The sequence below is a fragment of the Impatiens glandulifera genome, chromosome 9 (assembly GCF_907164915.1).
Source record: "Impatiens glandulifera chromosome 9, dImpGla2.1, whole genome shotgun sequence".
NCBI classification, from domain to species: Eukaryota; Viridiplantae; Streptophyta; class Magnoliopsida; order Ericales; family Balsaminaceae; genus Impatiens; species Impatiens glandulifera.
Window position 1 is genome coordinate 34,684,368 of NC_061870.1, and position 20,177 is coordinate 34,704,544.

At 31.0% G+C, this 20,177-nt stretch overlaps 4 protein-coding genes across 7 annotated transcripts; 3 read left to right on the forward strand and 1 right to left on the reverse strand.

The window, feature by feature from the left end:
* The first annotated feature begins 2,104 nt into the window (after window positions 1-2,104).
* Window positions 2,105-5,704, forward strand: LOC124914060 (serine/threonine-protein kinase AFC2-like). Of its 3 annotated transcripts, XM_047454532.1 has the most exons (12): window positions 2,105-2,308; window positions 2,918-3,107; window positions 3,420-3,446; window positions 3,536-3,689; window positions 3,797-3,845; window positions 3,944-4,058; window positions 4,305-4,396; window positions 4,522-4,678; window positions 4,753-4,817; window positions 4,901-4,998; window positions 5,084-5,186; window positions 5,264-5,704. In XM_047454532.1, the coding sequence occupies exons 1-12, from the start codon at window positions 2,207-2,209 to the stop codon at window positions 5,411-5,413; spliced, it is 1,302 nt and encodes a 433-aa protein (XP_047310488.1). In that variant the 5' UTR covers window positions 2,105-2,206; the 3' UTR covers window positions 5,414-5,704. The 3 variants fall into 3 exon arrangements, with proteins under 3 accessions (XP_047310488.1, XP_047310489.1, XP_047310490.1); XM_047454533.1 differs by lacking the exon at window positions 2,918-3,107 and having other exon boundaries at window positions 2,175-2,308; XM_047454534.1 differs by lacking the exons at window positions 2,105-2,308; window positions 2,918-3,107; window positions 3,420-3,446; window positions 3,797-3,845; window positions 3,944-4,058 and having other exon boundaries at window positions 3,550-3,689.
* Window positions 5,705-6,623: 919 nt separating this feature from the next.
* LOC124916319 lies at window positions 6,624-7,562 on the reverse strand. Its single transcript, XM_047457042.1, has one exon. It carries the CDS (start codon window positions 7,560-7,562, stop codon window positions 6,624-6,626), a length of 939 nt encoding a protein of 312 aa, XP_047312998.1.
* Window positions 7,563-12,349: 4,787 nt separating this feature from the next.
* Window positions 12,350-16,246, forward strand: LOC124914422 (DEAD-box ATP-dependent RNA helicase 20-like). 2 transcript variants are annotated; one of them, XM_047454964.1, is made up of 10 exons: window positions 12,350-12,616; window positions 12,700-13,244; window positions 13,324-13,503; window positions 13,611-13,772; window positions 13,851-14,005; window positions 14,221-14,313; window positions 14,506-14,591; window positions 14,663-14,889; window positions 15,541-15,777; window positions 15,880-16,246. In XM_047454964.1, the coding sequence occupies exons 1-10, from the start codon at window positions 12,561-12,563 to the stop codon at window positions 15,978-15,980; spliced, it is 1,842 nt and encodes a 613-aa protein (XP_047310920.1). In that variant the 5' UTR covers window positions 12,350-12,560; the 3' UTR covers window positions 15,981-16,246. The 2 variants fall into 2 exon arrangements, 1 of the variants encoding a protein (XP_047310920.1); XR_007096815.1 differs by lacking the exon at window positions 15,880-16,246 and having other exon boundaries at window positions 14,663-15,378; window positions 15,541-15,642.
* Window positions 16,247-17,432: 1,186 nt separating this feature from the next.
* On the forward strand, window positions 17,433-19,702 carry LOC124915548 (histone deacetylase 6-like). Its single transcript, XM_047456288.1, has 6 exons — window positions 17,433-17,992; window positions 18,095-18,535; window positions 18,623-18,765; window positions 18,880-18,973; window positions 19,064-19,200; window positions 19,288-19,702. Exons 1-6 carry the CDS (start codon window positions 17,450-17,452, stop codon window positions 19,319-19,321), a joined length of 1,392 nt encoding a protein of 463 aa, XP_047312244.1. The 5' UTR covers window positions 17,433-17,449; the 3' UTR covers window positions 19,322-19,702.
* The last annotated feature ends 475 nt before the right edge of the window (window positions 19,703-20,177 follow it).

A 20,177-nucleotide genomic window follows, 5' to 3' on the forward strand; every position in this document is an offset into this window, starting at 1 on the left:
CTAAAGTGTTCGAATAACTTTTAAATAAGACACAATTATGTCAATATCAATAGGTTCAAAACTCTCAACGAGACTTTCCAAAATATTCTTACAGTATTTCTTAATTGTATTTTCATAACAAAATATTTAATTTCCTTTTACGATAATATTATTTTCTAATATCAAGATTATACACCAAAATATATATATATATATATTTTTGAATATACCATTTTCTTGTATTAAAATTGTGTATAATGAATATACCATATTTGTAATATTGTAAATCTATTATCAGCAAAATTTAACACGGTATCAGAGAAAAATGCGATCAAGATTATAAAAAACGACTCATTCGACTTCAAAGACTTTATCGATGAATTAAAAGAAGTCAGTAAACATAACTTCAACAACAAATATGAATTGTCAACAATTCGATTCAAGGACATCCAAGAACGATCAATTCAATTTAAGAACATCTAGTCATCATGAAACTATAAATGAGTACAAGATGTTAAAAAAAATATTCAAGTAAATTTAGTATAAAAAAATGAGACTACAGGTTAAATACATGATCCGTAAACACACTTAATCATTTAATTAGGCTAGAACTTGCCGTCTAACAAACTTGAACCCAAAACCTCATTAGGTTAGAAATATTCAATTTTGTTGCCGCTAAACTGTAATAGGAATTTAAAAATATATTTTTTTATGTCTCACAAAATTCATATATATCAAATCAAAATAATTTTATATTTATAACTTAATGAATGGATTGAATTTGATTCATTGTCGAGTAAGAAATAATTTTACTTTTAAATTTGTTTGAGTAACTTTTTTTTATCATCACAAATATGGTTCCTATTTCCAAATATTAGGCTCATTTTGTTGTTTTGGTTTAAAATATTTGTGTTTATACTTTATTTGAAAAAAAAAATTAAAATTAATAATTATAGTTAGAAGACTTATTTTGTTTCTCTAACAAGTTTTTATTATGTTATGGTTTATTCTTTTAAATTATTATTTGAAAGTTTAAAGAAATGATTTGAGAGGAAATTTGAAAGAGAATGAAGTGATATAATTTGATAGACTAAAAAATTAATATATACATATTTTTTTTTTTTTGTCTCTCTTTATACTTTTTCCATTTTCCAGTCAATAACTTGATGTCATGTCATTACTTTTCCAATCTCTCCCCTGTTGCTCCTCAGGTTTCTTATGATCTTTTGAGTAAGTCATTCAAATTAAATAAGTTGTTATCCTTTGAGCATTCCTTCTATTTGATTGTTTTTGGATGTTCTTGAATCGAATTATTTTGATGATTTATTTTTGTTAATGAAATTAGGTTTACAATTTTTTTCATAATTCGACTAACAAATCTTTTATTTTCTTTTTAGTTTGATTCATTTTACTCTCGTGTCATGTTAAATTAGACTAATCTAATTCTAATCTAAGTGATAAAGAACACTAAAATATATAATGTCTCAATTTTTGATTCTCAATAAAATAAAACATTAAATGAGTATATTATAACATGAGTTAATAAATGTATTATAGGTATTTGAACATTCAATGGATTTTAAATAACTTTTAAAAAATATGTTTTTTTTACACAAAGGCTTAAAAATATTAATATATAATAATAAAATATTTAATATATATATATATATATTAATTAATTAAATTGAGTAACAAACTTTATTAAGAATTGGAAAACTTTTGATCTCATTATATAAAATATTGACCAAATCACTTAAAAAAAAATGAATAAAATATAAAACTTAAAAAAACTGAATAAAATATTTCCATCATAATAATAAAGCTTTCTTAGCAATAAAATGTAATTGTGGATTGAAGAATAAAAGGAAACGGATATGGTTAAAATTTGAGTAATATCAAACCGTTTATGCCCTAACCTGGGTCAATTGTCAAACTTTACAAAATTAAGGGCGTAAGAACGCGAATAAGATGATAGTTGAAGGACTAGACTGGACTTTATTGAAAAGAATATACCAGATACCTCTTAAAATCAAGGGCAAGATCGTGGACACTTGGACGGTCAGATATTTCCATCACCGACTCTACGCTAAATAAGCGTCATAATAAGATAGGGTTACAATTTACCCTTACAGCTCATCGATTCGCTGTTGTTGGTCTCTGCAATTTCTCTCTCTAGTTCGTTTCTTTCCTCTCAAAACTCTTTCTGCAGATATCTGCCCGTTCAATCATGGAGATGGAGCGTGTGATCGAGTTTCCTCATGCGCATATGGATCGTCGACCCAGGAAAAGGCAACGTCTTGGCTGGGACGTCGCTCCGTTGGTCCCAAAGGTATCGATTCATCTCTTCAGATCTAAGTTTTCTTTCAAATTCTTTCTTTATAGGTCTCCTTAGAATAGATCCACATGTTTCCATGTATGAAAAACCTTGATTAACCCTTTAATCGACCGATCTTCTACCCAATTGAAAGAATATTTGATTAGATCTACCGACTTTTCACGATTTACTTGTGGTCTTTGTCTGTCATGGTTCTTACGTTCTTTAATTTTATAGATCTAGATAACCTCGTCGATTTCTTTTGATCGTATGGTTTTCTTTATTCTTGTAACGAGATCAGGGTTATCTTTTAGAAGTTTTCGCGTGAATTTATGTCGTGGACCTTTCTTTAATCAATTTGCCAATTGGAGATATTGTAATGTTTGTTTTTCTTAGATTTGTTTATTTATTTGCCCAAATAGTGGGTTAGCGTGTATTAATCCATATTTAATTGATGTATCCAATATTATTTGTTAATAGAATTTGGCGTGATGAACAGTTTAATCTGGTTATGCGAATTTGGTGAATTGATTGTTATAAAAGTGTATTAGCAAGGTATACTGATGCAGAGAGGTAAAAAAAAATCTTAACATTGAACAAATGTGAATGGATGCCTGTGTGTAGGCTCAGCTAGGAATCTTATGTGAACAAGAGGTTGTGGATGTGGCAAGCTTTACCTCCTCAAAGTCATCCTCAGACCATACTAGTACTTTCTTTGTTAAGGGATTGGCTGGAAATGTTTCCCCTCCATGGCGAAGTGACGACAAAGAGGGACATTACATGTTTGAGCTGGGCGAAAATTTAACTTCTCGCTGTAAATACGCTCAACCAAGTTCTATTACTTTATTAATATTTAGGAAGAAACACGGTTCTTATAATCCTAGGAATTTTCCCAAGTATATACTGCTAGTTTTTTATGTTGATAATTTGTGCTTTATGATTAGGACTTTCATGTACTTGTTGCGAATTACTGCTATATTTGTTGTATTTCCTTTTTTTTAAGAAATTGTTTAAACTTAAAATAAAAGTATTAACTAATGAAATATACATAAGAAGTTTTCCAGTAACTTGGGTGAACAGACATTCTAACATGTATTTCCTTTCTTGCCTTTGTTTGATGCTGCAGATAAAATTCAAAGTAAGATGGGTGAAGGTACGTATTGAACTACAAAGTACAAACTGTTTTTATGTTATGTTGACAATGATCTGATATGAATTGCATATTGGTAAATGTGTATGCAGGAACATTTGGCCAGGTTTTAGAATGTTGGGACAGAGAAAATAAAGAAATGGTTGCCATCAAAATTGTTCGCGGAATTAAAAAATATCGCGATGCAGCTATGATAGAAGTTGATATGCTGCAACAGCTTGGTAAACACGATAAGGGAGGCAACCGGTAAGTGTCAATTGTAATAATTGATAATCCATTTGCTGTATCTAATTGTTTGTGTATCTCCCTCTGTGGGGGGTGTTTTCAGAGTTAAATGATTTTATTCCTTGCAGTTGTGTGCAAATACGGAACTGGTTTGACTATCGTAACCATATATGTATTGTAAGTACAATATTGATTTGGTGGGTTAATTTCCCCAATTTGAAAAATAACTCGGGGGTTAAAATATTTTTCTCCACAAATTCGAATGGCTTCAACAGGTCTTTGAGAAGCTTGGACCCAGTTTATACGATTTTCTACGCAAAAATAGTTACCGCTCATTCCCCATTGATCTTGTTCGAGAGATTGGAAGACAACTGTTGGAATGTGTAGCATGTGTGTAGTTGCTTATGCTAATTTATTTTCTTTTCCATCTCTCCTAGCTGCATTGTCTATATTCTTCAAAATGTGCATTATCTCAATGATTAGACCTTTATAAACTTTTGGAGTTAATTCTGATTTTTTTATTTTCTCACACAAACATGCACCTCTTTATCTGGAAGATGATCCTTCTAGGTGTGATAATTTAATATGTTGAGTAAATGGAATCTAATTGTTTGTTTCATTGTCTGATTTTTGCAGTTATGCATGATTTACGCCTTATACATACTGATTTGAAGCCTGAGAATATTCTTCTAGTTTCTTCGGAGTATGTTAAAGTTCCTGACTTCAAGGTAAAGAAGAACTGGATAAACTTGTTGCAGTTACATATTTCATATTATTGGCTTGAGTGTTTATATTTCTCATTAGTAATACACTTATTCTATAATCTTGACATTTATTTTCCAATATTCATCAGACTTCCTCTCGATTACCTAAAGATGGTTCTTACTTCAAGAGAGTTCCAAAGTCAAGCGCCATCAAGGTAATTGATTTTGGAAGCACAACTTACGAGCGCCAGAATCAGAACTACATAGTATCCACTCGTCATTACCGTGCCCCTGAGGTCATATTAGGTATGTGAATCACAATGATATATAGCAGCATATGATATTATTGGTTTGACTAAATTGATATCTTGATTGTTCAGGCCTTGGATGGAGCTTTCCTTGTGATATCTGGAGTATTGGCTGCATCCTAGTGGAATTATGCTCGGTACTAATTAAATAGTTGTTTACTTTTTGTTTTCTAAAGTTGGTGAGAAAGAATTGTTTGCCTTAATGAAATTAAAATTTCAGGGTGAAGCTCTATTTCATACCCATGAAAATTTGGAGCATCTTGCTATGATGGAGAGGGTCCTTGGGCCAATTCCCCAGCATATGCTGAAGAGAGCAGAGTATGTATCTTGGAGCTTTAAATTTGCTGAAGTTCTTTTAGAGTTGATTTAACAAGTGTACTGATTCTTGTATTATGTTTGGCAGCCGGAATGCTGAGAAGTATGTGAGAAGAGGACGGTTAGACTGGCCAGAGGGTGCAGCTTCAAGGGAGAGTATTAGGGCTGTACAGAAGCTTCTGCGGCTTCAGGTTAGTTGAAAACAGAAATTGTTTGTAAAAGCTGCAAAAGAAAGTGAAATCTAAGATGGGTTTGATTTTGTGTGTAGAATCTGGTTATGCAACATGTAGATCATTCTGCTGGTGAGTTGATAAATTTGGTTCAAGGACTTGTAAGATACGATCCATCGGAAAGAATGACTGCTCGACAAGCTCTGGCTCATCCGTTCTTCACCAGGGACCATTTGAGAAGGTTGTGACTGATGGAACCCAGGCCATGGATGGAGAATTTATTTATTTTCTTAAATTGTTGCTGATGCTGATGCGAAACCACAAGGGTCCACAGCTTGTGGGTTCTTGAAGGTTGACATCCATTTATGTGTTGTAAATGTATATAATAGTTTAATTCGATTTTTCCAAATTGTAGTGATATTTCTATACAAAGATTCAGATATTTTTTCTCTACTGTGAAAACTGTAAAATTAACCTTTTTTACCAGACCCCTTACATAGTAAGATTTGCTCAGGTGATCATAGTTTTGATGATGCTTTGGTTTTGACCTATTTCATATAATTTTGTTTTTTTACAAGCCATGGTCCTCTTTTTTCATTTAAATCTTTTTCAAATGGGTCTTTTAAATACTTCATAATAAATTGCAGTAACATCTATCTATGTTTTTAAATAAACATAATTATTTTTTAATTTATAAATTTGAATAAATATGTATTTTTATTTATAAATTTAAATTCATTTTATTTCTATAAAATGGTATATATAATTCATGTGACAGAGTGGATAAGAGAAGGTAGATTCACACTTACAGTCAGAACCGTCCAATTTTGGGCTGCTTTATCTTTGACCAATATATATATATAAATATATATATATATATATAAATATATATATATATATATATATATATATATATTTATTTTAAATTAGAACCCATGACCAAATAGTGATTTTAAATTTTCACTCTCAACTACTAGTCTAGAAGTTTAGTTGGGTTATATATTGAATTTTAAGACAAATCTTTTCAATTGAATATATTTTCTGAAAGAGGATTAGGCTGCCTAATACAGTAATACTAATTAAGTTGCATGAGTTTATTTCAAATAGTAATAATATTATTTATATATATATAAAACCCAAAATACACATAGAAGAAGATGCTCTATTATCGAGATGAGATCCGATCAAGAATAAATATATATATATGGAAAATAAATAAATAAAAATATATGTGATCCTGACCCCCTCCTAGTCCCAAGACACGTGTAAGCCACGTGGTCTCCTCTCTCGCAGCCAGCCCCATGAGGCCCGATCTTTCTCCCCCAACCACATTCCAAAGGACCCATTTTCTCTTTGATTCATTCATTTCAATTCAATTCCATTCAAATCGAGTCCTAAAAATCCAGTCTTTGATAAAGTTCTAAAAATGCTAAACCTTTTCTTTTACTCTCTCAATTCTTACTCCACCCTCCAAGCATAAAGAAACAAGCAAAACTCCCATGACCCACCCGACAAACTCCCACCTTCTCCTACCACCCCTTCCACCGTCTCCAAATCTCCGGCCATGATTGACGACGACGGCGGCGGAGACACCACCATTGGAGACGTTACCACCGGCCGGAATATAAACAGAGCGTGTCTCAATCCCGGACTAAAAAGCCAATCATGAACATCCCAATACACCTCTACCTTTCTACTACCTATTGTAATCGATTCATTCCCTCTGAATTTCCATTCAAGATGTTTCACATCAATTACACATTTCCCATCAATTTTTATCTCCATTTCTGGTTCCGTCTTTAATTCCCCATTATTCCCTCCCCTGCATTCAATCCAGATCTCATGAACCTTACCCTTCTCATGAAATTTCCCCTTACTCGAAAATCTCTTCTTACCAAACACATGTTCCTTTCTACACACCAATATTGGATCGATTAAAGAAGGTCTACAATTTGTTTTTCTATACGCCTCTGTTTTCAGATTTCCCAAATGAAGTATAACCTCTTCATCGCAAACAATGGCCACGTAGTATTCTGAATTCGGTTCCGCATCTCCATTGAATCTCGCCGCCCTCAGGTCCCAGAAAACATCCACCGCTTTGTCATCGTCTATTAACAATCTCTTCGAACCCTGTTTTCTCCAAAACTTCCATGATTTCACCTCCAATTTGCAGGTGTATGGTGCTCCTCCACCCGGGCGTTCGATTGAGATTGAGAGACCGTGGAGGAGAAGATTCTTGCACCAGGTAACGGTGATGAAACGGCAGTGGCTAATGATCTTTGTCCGGTAGATAGATGTGAACACGCTCTGTCCTGACTTTGTGATGGCGGCTAGATTTTCCGGCGAGTTGTCTCCGGTGGAGGAGAAGCAATTGGGTATCCCTATTTGATCTTGCATGATTTAGGAATTAAAGATCGGCGCCGGAGCCGGTGCCGGAGCTAACAGAGATCAGTGAGAAGTGAGAGAGAGAAAGTGAAGAAATGGGGAAGAGGAGAGAGATTTAAAATAACCATTTTCTTACTGGCATTTGTATGGAAGAATTGGAGATGCATCTCCATTTTCTATGAGTTATTTATTTAGATGAGCAAATATAAATTATTTTATTATTTAAAAATATTGTATTAATAAAGTTATCTGTTGAATGTTTTAATAATAAAGATAAAGTTATCCTGAATTGAAATAAAATAAATTATAATAAGGTTAAGATGCTCTCTTATGAAGGGATAACTTTTGGGTTGATTTGCATAATTTGTAAAGGTTAGGGGACTTATCCTTTATTTACTTTTATTTTTATTTTTACTTTAACCTTTGATTTGATTTTGTGAATTCAAAGAGTTGAAATATGGGTAGTTAAACCGTTCAATCTATTCACACACATACACACAGATAAATTTGAAAGGTGGTTAAACCACTTGCTCACAGTTTTAAATATATAATACTCTAATTAATATATATATATATATATAATTTATGACAATTTTAAATAATCAATTAATTAAATTGTATATAGTTAGTTGGGTAGAGGTTGTTTAAATAACCTAGAAAATGTAGAACAAATGATGATTTTTTAGGAGTTGGAGATATATTTTTTATTTATTATTATTTACTTAGTTTTTTTTTAACAAACTCAAATGTATTAATATATACAAATATGATAAAAAATAATAATTTAAAATAAAAATATTTTAATATTTTAAATAATAAATTAATTTATTTATAGATAAGAGAGAGTGCAGTTATATTTAATTATTTTTAATTATTTTTTTTACTCAAAATCGAAGCAAATCCAAATCTCATAGCATCAATAAATAAGAAACAGTTTATTCAGTTATTTTTTTATTTTTTTAAGTTTCTTTAATAACATTAATCATTATATTTTTCTTAACAATATATATATTTTAATTATAAAAAAATATTAATTTAACAATATGACTATATGACTATATAGTTCTAACATAGGTCTCAGTTAATTTTAGAAAATATACAAAAATATTATTTTCATTATATTTTTTTTTAATAATTAATATATTTATAAAGTAATAACTTTTTTGTAATCTAAAATAGAGTTTGAATATTAGGTAGTGCAGATTTGAGAAATTATATAAATTTATATATGTAAAATCCAAAGGATGTAGAGACCGTACCTAAAGGTTATATAAAAAAAAAATTATATCAGGATGATATAACTGCAATAGAAATGTTAGTTTTAATATACATTTTGTTCATCAAAATAACATAAAAGATTTTGGTTTGCTTATTGTGATAGATTTATTTAAACATTTAAATATTTTAATACTCACAATTCAAAGATAAATAAATAAAAGTATTATACTTTCTTTTCAAGTATAGAATAATGTTTTTCTATCATTTGAACAAAGTTAATTAAATAAAAATTAGGTGAAATTTAATTTTTGCTCTCTCAACAATAGTTTAGGGATAAGAGTCCGTGTTTAAGACACCAAATATCACAAATTCAATTTTCACTTAAAACGTTTTTTTAGACAAAAGTCATGATTTAGACTCATTGTAATAGTTTTCTAATAAGAAAAAAAAGTTGGTAAGATATATATATATTTTTTTTTATAGTGATAGATCACACTTTAATTAAAAATAAACTTTTTTTATTTCAGATAATGTATTCTCATGTTAATCAAATCTAAAATTTGTTGTCTATAAGATAAGATTTTTTTTTTTTTTCACTTATAAGTATAAAATTAGTTTCTACAGAATGTATTTAGAATGAAACTTATTTTTTTCATTGCAAAATAAAAACTGTCATTTGAAGTTTACTTGTAAATATTTTTGATAAAAAAATATTTTTTGAAATAATTTAAAATTTATTCAAATAAATCATACCTAACCCTGAAAAATCATGAAATAATGTCACAAGTTGTATTATAAGAAGTTGCAATATTTGGATAATTAAATCCAAATCCTGTTATTAGATGAAAAATAATTTAGATAAGGTTGTTTGAATATTAAATATTTTATAAATTTCTGAAATATTTAATGAATGTATCTTTTTGCGATAGCTATTATTTAATGAATATTTCTTTCCACATAATCAAATGCTATATTACAAAAATATTGTTATTTGTAAAAATATATGAGTAGTCACAAAGGTAACTTCGAATAGGTCAAACACCTTGTATAAAAAAGGATTCATCATTTCTTAGTCTATATTTCATCAATTATAACATTTAAATAATAAAACAAATTACTAAAATAATCTTTATTTTTAAAACATTTTCCTATAATATTTTTAAAATATTTTCTAATACAACAAATTTATATAAGTTGAATTGGAACGAGCCTAAATGTTTGATCAATTTTCAATTTAAACACTTATTTTTTTTTTTAAATTCATCTAAAGATATATATATATATATATATATATATAATTTTTGTAACAATTATTTTTATAATTAAAATTTATTATCTAGAGTAACAATGACTCCAACTTCAACCATTCAACTATTTATCTTGTTTTTAGTATGGAATATCCCAATAATCTGATATAAAGTAATAATTATTTTATTATACATGAACTATTTAAAAGATATATCAAATTATCTTCCTCACGGAATCAATTAGAACATGAAATGATTAATCAATAAATTTTATATATAAGTGATTAAAGAACTTATATATGCACTAATTTAATAAACGTTCCAACACTCCACCATTCTCAATATGAAATATCAATAATTAGGATAATACGAATATAAAACTTATAAGACCATCTCCAACCCATAAATTCATTCTCAAATTCAAAATGCAGTAAATATTCCATTAAACAATAATTCATCTCCAACCAAAAACCCATTCTTAAACCTAAAAGAATATTCTTAAAATATTTTTTCTTACATTAACTTTTTAACCTTATTAATATTATCTATATATTTATCAACTTTACATATTTAACCCCAATCTTTTCTATTTCATTTAATAAAATTAAAATAAAATTAATTATATAAACAACAAAATAATTTTAATACATTTAAATAAACAAACATATTATGTTAAAACAAACCTTGTTAACATATTATAAGATAATTTATAAAATTAAAATTATAAAATATAAGATAAAAATATAAAGTAAATTATAAAATATAAAATAAATTAGATTAAATTTCAAATATAATAAATTTAATAATTTAATTATATATTTAGAAAACAATTTAAATTTTTATTATAAAAAATAAAAAAATAAAAGTTGAAGAATTAATTTAAATGTAAAAAAATAAAAAGTTAAAAAAATATATATATAACTTAAGAGCCATTTTTTTAAAATGGCCAAAATACATAGGTAATCGTTGGAAGAGAGAGGGTCAAAAACTCATTTTTGAGTTTTTTTTTTTTTTCAGTACGGTTAGAGCAAAAAGGTACCCAAACACATTATGGATGCCCGCGTTGGAGATGGTCTAAGCTCCAAAAATACGTTTATTTTTTGAGAAAATATTTTTTTTAAATAGAAAGAGATTGAAAATAAGTGCAATTATGAGTTCTGACCTTGATCCGGTCTACTATATAGAGATAAGAGGTCAATATCTTGGGTTGTGTGGTGTTCTGTTTAGATATTAATTAGTATTTTTATATTTAAATTAATTAACTAATTACATATAGCAAGCTCTCAGAAATCTGTGGTTTTGCAGCAAGGCATCTAATCTATTCTAAAGATCTTATCTTGAATGGGATTTCAAATTTATTAATAAAAAACAAATTAATTTCTTCATAAATATTTTAATTATAACGAATTTACTGTTGTTGAAGGACAATATATTTTACCATAATAATCTAATTATCAAGCCTATCGTTAAAAACTGTGGTTTTATTCCATTTAGATTATTCAAATAATGTAAATCATCGTCCACTTTTTATTTATTACATTATTTAATTTAATAATTAAAAATACTAATTATTTTAAATTATTAAATTTTATTTTATTTATATATTAATACCATTTAAATAATTTTAAATGACAAATAAAATAGTATTAAATTGGCATAAATCCGGTTAGAAACAAGATAAATTACATAAATAAATACAAATAATTTGTTTAATTTGAATTTTAAATTATTAATCTATAATTTGTTAACTAATATATCTCATTTTTTTTTCTATTTTATAATTAATTTATATATGATGATATTTAAAATTAATCCCTTAACCCTTCAAATCTGATAAATTATAATTAAAGAGAAGAAGAAGTTTATTATATTGAAAAAGAGAAAAAAAATAAAAACCAAATACATTAAATTTTAAATAAATCATTAATATATTAATTTAAGTAATAAGTTAAATTATAAGATAATTATAAATTTAATAAAAATTAAAACTAATTATTTATAAATATTATATATATATTTTTAATTTATAAATATTTTTTCAATATATATCTATCTATATACAAAATTTTAAAAATATAATATACCTTATAAATATGTGCATATCTTATATTTGAATAGTTATTTATCTTAAAGTTAATTATTAATTTAAAAATTAAAATATTATGATTTGTGAGCTCATGTTTTATTGAAATAATTTTGATTATCAAAATCCAAAATATATGGTACCCAAATATATATAAAAAATTATTTTAAACATATTAAAATAATATTTTTAAAAATAAATAATCCAACAAAAATGTATTTAACCTAAAAGAAAAAATAGGAAAAAATTCTCAAATCTTGAAGACTGTAGGAGTTGCGATTGATCGCGGCAAGAGCAAAGATAGCGGCGGTAGATTCTGAATCAGTTTGTGTTATCGCGCTATTATAAGCCTTTGTACCCGATTCCAAGGACAACGAGAAGAACGCTTAGTGCAGGGAAAAGGGCCCAACTTCTTCTTCTTCTCCTCCTATTCGTGTCATTTTTAGTAACCCTAGCTTCGTCATGAACCGCTACGATCTCAGATATTCGGACGCTTCATCTTATAACAAGCGAAGAAGGTACGTCAAATATCTATTTCTCTTCCCCACATACATGATGATGATGGGTATTCTTTCAATTTTTAAAAGTTTTATTTTTGCAGCGACCTATCAGGGTTTGGATCAGGACCGACGGTGCCGCCGCCTATCATGGTCAACCACCCAGCTCCGTATGGTTCTGGAGGATCTGAACCAGTTAATAATGGTGGCAGGTTTCCATCTTTTCAGCCTAATATTGGAGGTGGGTTTAATATTGGCAGGGGTGGAGGTGGAAGTGGAAGGGGAGGAGGGGGAGGTGGTAGAGCGGGTAATGCTTGGTTTGGAGATGGTGGAAGGGATCGAGGTGGTGGTGGTAGGGGATTTGATTATGGTCGTGGGGGAGGAGGAGGAGGAAGGCATGGTGCTGGCAGAGGGGGGAGAAGTGGTGGTAGACATGGCGGGGCAAAAGGGGAGTTGGACGGGATGACTCTTCCAAAGCAGGATTTTGCTAACTTGGTCCCATTTGAGAAGAACTTCTATGTGGAGAGTCCTGCCTTGAAGGCAGTAACAGAACAGGAGGTCTTGCTTTATCGAAGAAGGCGTGAAATTACAGTAGAAGGTCATGATGTTCCGAAGCCAATTCATTGTTTTGAGGAGACTAATTTTCCAGGTACTATTCTGAGGTACCCTGAAAGCAAGTACCTGTGTAGATTATGTACCCCTTGGCTAACATCCATATGTTTTTGTAGGTTATTGTCTTGAGGTTTTTGCTAGGCTGGGGTTTGTTGAACCAACAGCCATTCAGTCTCAAGGATGGCCAATGGCTTTGAAAGGGAGAGATTTAATTGGCATTGCTGAGACTGGTTCAGGGAAAACACTATCATACTTATTGCCTGCTTTGGTTCATATTAGTGCACAACCACGTTTAGGTTTTCTATTTGTCTAGTTTCTTTTGTTTTTGTTTTTGTGAATGGTCGCAGTTATTGGTCCTGTGCCTGACTGATAGTTGTGGTTCATTTTTAATTGGCATAAACAGCTTATGGTGATGGTCCTGTTGCTTTGGTTTTGGCTCCTACTAGAGAGTTAGCAGTTCAAATTCAGGAAGAAACACAGAAATTTTGTTCAACTACACATATTAGAAGCACATGCGTTTATGGCGGTGCTCCTAAAGGACCACAAATTCGTGATCTCAAAAGAGGTATTTTCCAATTGCTCTTTTTTCCTTTCCTTTTCTCCCTTAAGAAACTGTATCTTGACATGTTTTTCCTTGTCCAAGGTGTTGAAATTGTCATTGCTACACCGGGGCGGCTGATAGATATGTTGGCAGATCAACATACAAACTTGAAGAGAGTGACTTACTTGGTGCTAGATGAGGCTGATCGAATGCTGGATATGGGTTTTGAGCCTCAGATCAAGACAATTGTTGCCCAAGTATATTAATTAATTCCTTGGATCTTTTACTAGAAAACTTTTCACTGAGTATTTTTGTTTTTGATATAGTTCGTGAGGTATGAATAATACACACGGTGAACTATGTAACATTAACAATTAAGCACTGAAATAATTAAATTGTGTTTAAAGGGAAACATATACTATTCTCTGACCTGTTACTTTTACTTACATTGTAAATTTTCCAATTGTGACAGATCCGACCTGACAGACAGACATTGTATTGGAGCGCCACATGGCCAAGGGAGGTTGAAAAACTAGCTAGACAATTTTTACGAAATCCATACAAGGTAACTTATCCCTATCCTACCCAAAACAAAACAAAAGGTTCAATTAAAATCTCTTTGCTTTGCTTAAGGACCCTTTTGTTTAGACGGTTGTTTGATTATCTCTGGTTTTAGGGAACTATTTTAAATCATTGTTCCACAATAAGAAATGTACCATTTAAAACTATTTTTCTAACTAATATGTGGTTCTTCCAGGTAATTATTGGTTCCTCAGATCTCAAAGCAAATCAATCTATAAACCAGATTGTTGAAGTTCTAAGTGATACGGAGAAATACAACAGGTGTGATATAATAATGGCACCTTTAGCAATGAGATAGTACAGTGCTGTTTTAAACTCATTTTGTCATACAGGTTAATCAGATTGCTGAAAGAATTGATGGATGGAAGCAAAATACTAATTTTTATGGAGACCAAAAAAGGATGTGATCAAGTTACAAGGCAACTGAGAATTGATGGATGGCCGGCATTGGCTATTCATGGTGATAAAACCCAATCCGAAAGAGATTGGGTTTTGGCCGAATTTAAAACTGGCCGGAGCCCTATCATGACTGCCACTGACGTTGCTGCACGTGGTCTTGGTAGGATAATTGTGTGTTAAGATATAGGGATAGTAAACTTCGTCATTTAGGTCGGATGATAATTGAGTCAGCCGGCTGCTGTCCATTTTGCCCAGAGGATCTAATTTGTGGTTTGGGTGCGAGGTGGTATGGTTCTTAATCTAATGAATATAATGATGAACCCTAATATGCATTGACCTAGGTTTATGGGTTGTCATGATGTACTATGATATTTTATTAGAACCATATATATATATTATGTGTTGAGGCTAGATTTTTTTTGGTTGGAGGTTATCCCATCATCCCACTTCAATTTAGCTACCCGACTTTTTACAAGGTTCCATGTGATTCAGAGAAGTCTATAATAGTTGGAGCCATCACTGCCCAACCACAGTTATGGGAGTTGATTGTAGTGACAGCCCGGTTGACTCGTACAAGCTTATATTGATTGTTGGGTATATAGGTTTTTGAAGTCATGGTGGAGCTGCTCCTTATCCCTGCAAATTCAAGGTGGGCACATGTACACAATGAATGTGATGTGTTAAATCTTGGATTTGATTTATTCAGTTGGATCTTCTTAGGAAGGCAGGGATAAGGCTAGCATTGCTTTTTCATGATTTAGAAATTCACCAATGTTTTGACACTTTGTTGGTTTTCTTGGTTTAATTTTAGATGTGAAGGACATAAAGTGCGTCATCAACTATGATTTTCCAACATGTCTTGAAGATTACATCCATAGAATAGGGCGAACTGGCCGTGCAGGTGCGAAAGGAACTGCCTTTACATTCTTCACGCATGCAAATGCCAAGTATGCTAAAGAGCTAGTTAAGATCTTACATGATGCTAAGCAAACAGTTCCTCCACCATTGTTGGCCTTGGCTCGAACATCTGGTGGTGCAAGCAGAGCAGGTAATTAATATGTTATTTCCTTGTACAAACTTCAACTGACCAACACTATAATATCACAGAGAGGCTAACTGCTTCTTTTTCTTTCATTGGCACTCAATGCAGGCAACTTTCGGTCAAGAGGAAGAGGACGAGGTGGCTTTGGTAACCGAGGCCAGGTTTCAGGATCTAACAACATTCCTCTTAGTGGGAGGAGGCCGTGGTAGTTTTCTTTTTGGCACTACTACAACTACTACGTTATAAATATCTTAAATCGTATTAGGAAGACTGGTTTGAATTTCATTAAGTTGGAGGTATCATCCTTTAAGAATTTGTTTTTGACATATTAAGTTGTTGATGCATACAATTGGTTAATGTTGGGATGAATTAGAAACTTTTGCTCTTAATAAATCTACACTTTTTTTTTTCCTTTTTACTTCAAATTTAAAATGATATTTTGACTAAAGAAATTTGAACTTATTATGTTGAAGCATTTTGAAGAATTCAGTTAATTTATTTTGGGTGAAATTTACTTTTTGAATGATGTTAAAATTATTTGGGTTATTTAAAAAAAATACCTTGATATAAGAGAGTATTATTTTATTTTAATTAGAAGCCAAGCTAGTGAGCAGGTCATTACTATTAAAAGAATATTAATTATAAGTAATTTTTTAAATAATAATAATAAAAAAATGATAATTATAAAATAATTATATAAATTTATTTATTTGAATAAGTATTTTTTTAATATGTAAATATGTTTAATTTATTTATGTAAGATCGTGTAAAATTGTATCAATTATATTTTAATATTTTTATCATTTTGTATAACTAAATTATATATATAGAAATATAGAAAATTCAACAATCTTATGGTGACTTTATAAATAAACTGAGTATAAAGATGAGTGACGTAGTAACCAAATATTCAGTTAAATTGAAAATGGTCCATACACGATGGGTTGTTAAACAAAGCATTTATATATTGTCTATGTCTATGAAAAATTAATTCAAATAACTAATTATTAAATAAATAATAAATAATTTCAAAATAATATAGTATTATTCAAATTATATCTAAATAAAACAAATAAAGTAATAGGGAAGAGAGATCAAATTATTTGTTGAAAAAAGACAAGGACAAGAAGAAATAGAAAAATTATTAAATTTTAAGCCAAAATTTTCTATTCTATTCTTTTTCCCAAATTTTCTCACATATAACAACTAACTCAAATTTGTGTTTGAAAATAAAAACAAGATATCTATAAAAAAAAATAAAATAAAAATAAATAAATGACCTTACACCTTCCTTTAATTTAGTTTTAAAAAGAGAAAAAAAATGAGTGGCTAAACAAATTATATTAATGATTTTTTTCTTGAATTTGTGGCGAATCATATTGAGTTATATTATGGATATTATCATATTAATATGTATGGTGTATTAATTTTATTTTTTATGTAAAAAGGAAAATATATGTATAAGTCAGTTATAAAGTTTGAAATATTTAAGGAATATAATTGGGCCTTAAAAATCGGGCCGAACTTATTATTATTATAAGTATGGCGGTTGGGGAATTTGAAGAAGCGAAGTAATTAACATTAAAATCGACCAAAGTCCCCCCCTGAACTTTTTCTTCTTCTTCTTCGACAAATACTAGATTGTTTCTGCTCCAAGAGAGAAGAAAAGAGAATCATCATGGCTGAGTTGACACTCGAAGGTGCTTCGCTTCCTTCGGGACCAGACGCAAAGAAGCGCAGCGTGTCTTACTTCTACGAGCCGTCGATCTCCACCTACTACTACGGCCAGGGCCATCCGATGAAACCTCAGCGAATCGCAATGGCTCATAATCTCATCGTCAACTACTCTCTCCACCGTCGTATGGATATCAATCGACCCTACCAGGCAGATACCGCCGATATCGGCGGATTTCACTCCGACGATTACGTTAATTTTCTTGCTTCCGTCACTACATCCACTCTCTACGATCACACTCACGGCCGTAATCTCAAACGCTTCAATGTCGGCGATGATTGCCCCGTCTTTGACGGCCTCTTCCCTTATTGCCAGGCTTCTGCTGGAGGATCCATCGGAGCTGCTGTCAAGCTCAATCTACAAGAAGCCGATATCGCCATTAATTGGGCCGGTGGTTTGCATCATGCTAAGAAGTCTGAAGCCTCTGGTTTTTGTTATGTCAATGATATCGTCCTCGGCATTCTCGAGCTCTTGAAAGTTCATAAGGTAAACTCAATTGTTCTTAATTTTGATAAATGGATGAATGAATGCTTTGATTCAAATGATTTCAAATTTGGTTGTATTGTTCTTGATTTATTGGTTTTACAGCGTGTATTATACGTTGATATCGATGTTCACCATGGAGATGGAGTTGAAGAGGCATTTTATGCAACAGATAGAGTGATGACAGTTTCATTTCACAAGTTTGGAGACTTCTTCCCTGGAACAGGGCACATTAAAGACATTGGTGTTGGAGCTGGAAAACACTATTCCTTAAACGTCCCCTTAAACGAGGGAATGGACGATCGTAGCTTCAACAGTTTGTTTAGGCCTATCATGCATAAGGTTATGGAGGTTTATCAGCCAGATGTAGTTGTTCTTCAATGCGGTGCTGATTCTCTTGCTGGAGACAGATTGGGCTGCTTCAATCTGTCTGTAAAAGGACATGCAGATTGCCTTCGTTATCTTAGATCCTTCAATGTCCCTCTAATGATTTTGGGTGGTGGTGGTTACACAATCAGAAACGTCGCTCGCTGCTGGTGTTACGAGGTCTCTACTATTCATTCATTCTACTTCTATCTTTGTTAATATCTATCTAGTCCAAATGTGATCTTAACTCTGTATTTATAATAATAGACTGCAGTTGCACTCGGGGTGGAACCTGAAAATAAGCTGCCCTACAACGATTATTATGAATACTTTGGGCCAAACTACACTCTTCATATAGAGCCAAGTCCTATGGAGAACAGGAACTCATCCAAAGATTTGGAGAAATTGAAGTAAAATTACTTGGATCTTATTTCTCCTATATTTTTATATATGTATATGTATAGTCTTCAGATGAGGCATTATTAACTAAATTTTTGTTTGTGTGTTCCAAATTATTCTTACAGAATCATGATACTCGAACATCTTTCTAGATTGTCGCATTCACCCAGCGTTGCATTTCAGAATACACCTTCTTCTATGTTCAAAGCCCCTAAAGAGGTTGACCTCTTTTTCTTTAATTTACGTTACAGCTTGACTAGTTATAGGTATATCAGAGCCTTTGATTGAAGGGTTTTTGGTTATGTGTAGGATGAAGATCGTAAGATGGATATAAGACAGAAGTGTCGCATATGGAATGGTGCGAGTTATGCATCTGATTCCGATGAAGATGAGAAACCTAGTACCAGTAAAAGATTCAACTCGGGCATCCTTGAAAACAGATTCAAGTAACTTATCTCTACCTTGTAAATTACTAATGTCGATTATCAAATTTGTTTAGTTTGACCTGACATGAATGTATTTGGATTTTCTAGGAATGTAAAGGTCAAGAAGGAGGAGAACATGTAATATGATGATAGGTTCAATCAGCAGATTTATTTTAGACATGATATAAGGGTGTGACAGATGAAAGGAGTAAATAAACTCACCCACATTGTAGATTTCATTTGAGGATGGATTTCAGATTGATTGTTTTCTATTAAGATGTATTTTTTTTTTTGAATTGATTCTCTCGGGGTGATAAAACTCGAACTCATGACCTCTTTCCCGAGCATTCAGTGTTACCTCTTCTCTTTGATAGTATCTTTCATACCATGTACTTTTTTGAATATGGCTATTACCAGAGAATCATTCAATTGTCCATAAAAACAAATTTTGGGACCACCATTTTACATCTATTTTTTTATTTTTCTGCTTCTTGTCAGCTTGGATAGTGACTAAGCCTATTCGTTGCTCATGTATATATGGTATAGGTTAAATAATGATATATGTAAAAATTATAGGCTTCTCATCTCTTGAAAATTTTCAAAACCCTTAAGTTTGAGAACTAACATATATGCACATTAGTTTCTGAGTTGCACTATATTCGACTAGAAAAATATTATCGTTAAAGCTTATCATGCACATGCAGAACCAAAGTGGGATTACAATGAGTGTAACAAGACCTCATGTAATTCTTTCCTGTTTCAACTTCCGCTTTCGAAGCAACATGTAATTCTTCGTCTCATATGTAATCTTCCTCTTATATATATAAGATCTTCTACAGATTTTACAATACCATAAGATCTAGTTCAATGTCCTCTTGGTTAATGCAGAGTTTGCTTGGCACTCCTTGATCCTCAACTACGTTTATAAGTTCACTAACTTCAATTTTATTAACAATAACCATTTCCGTGTCCATATGGCTCTCAAGGACCAAAATATT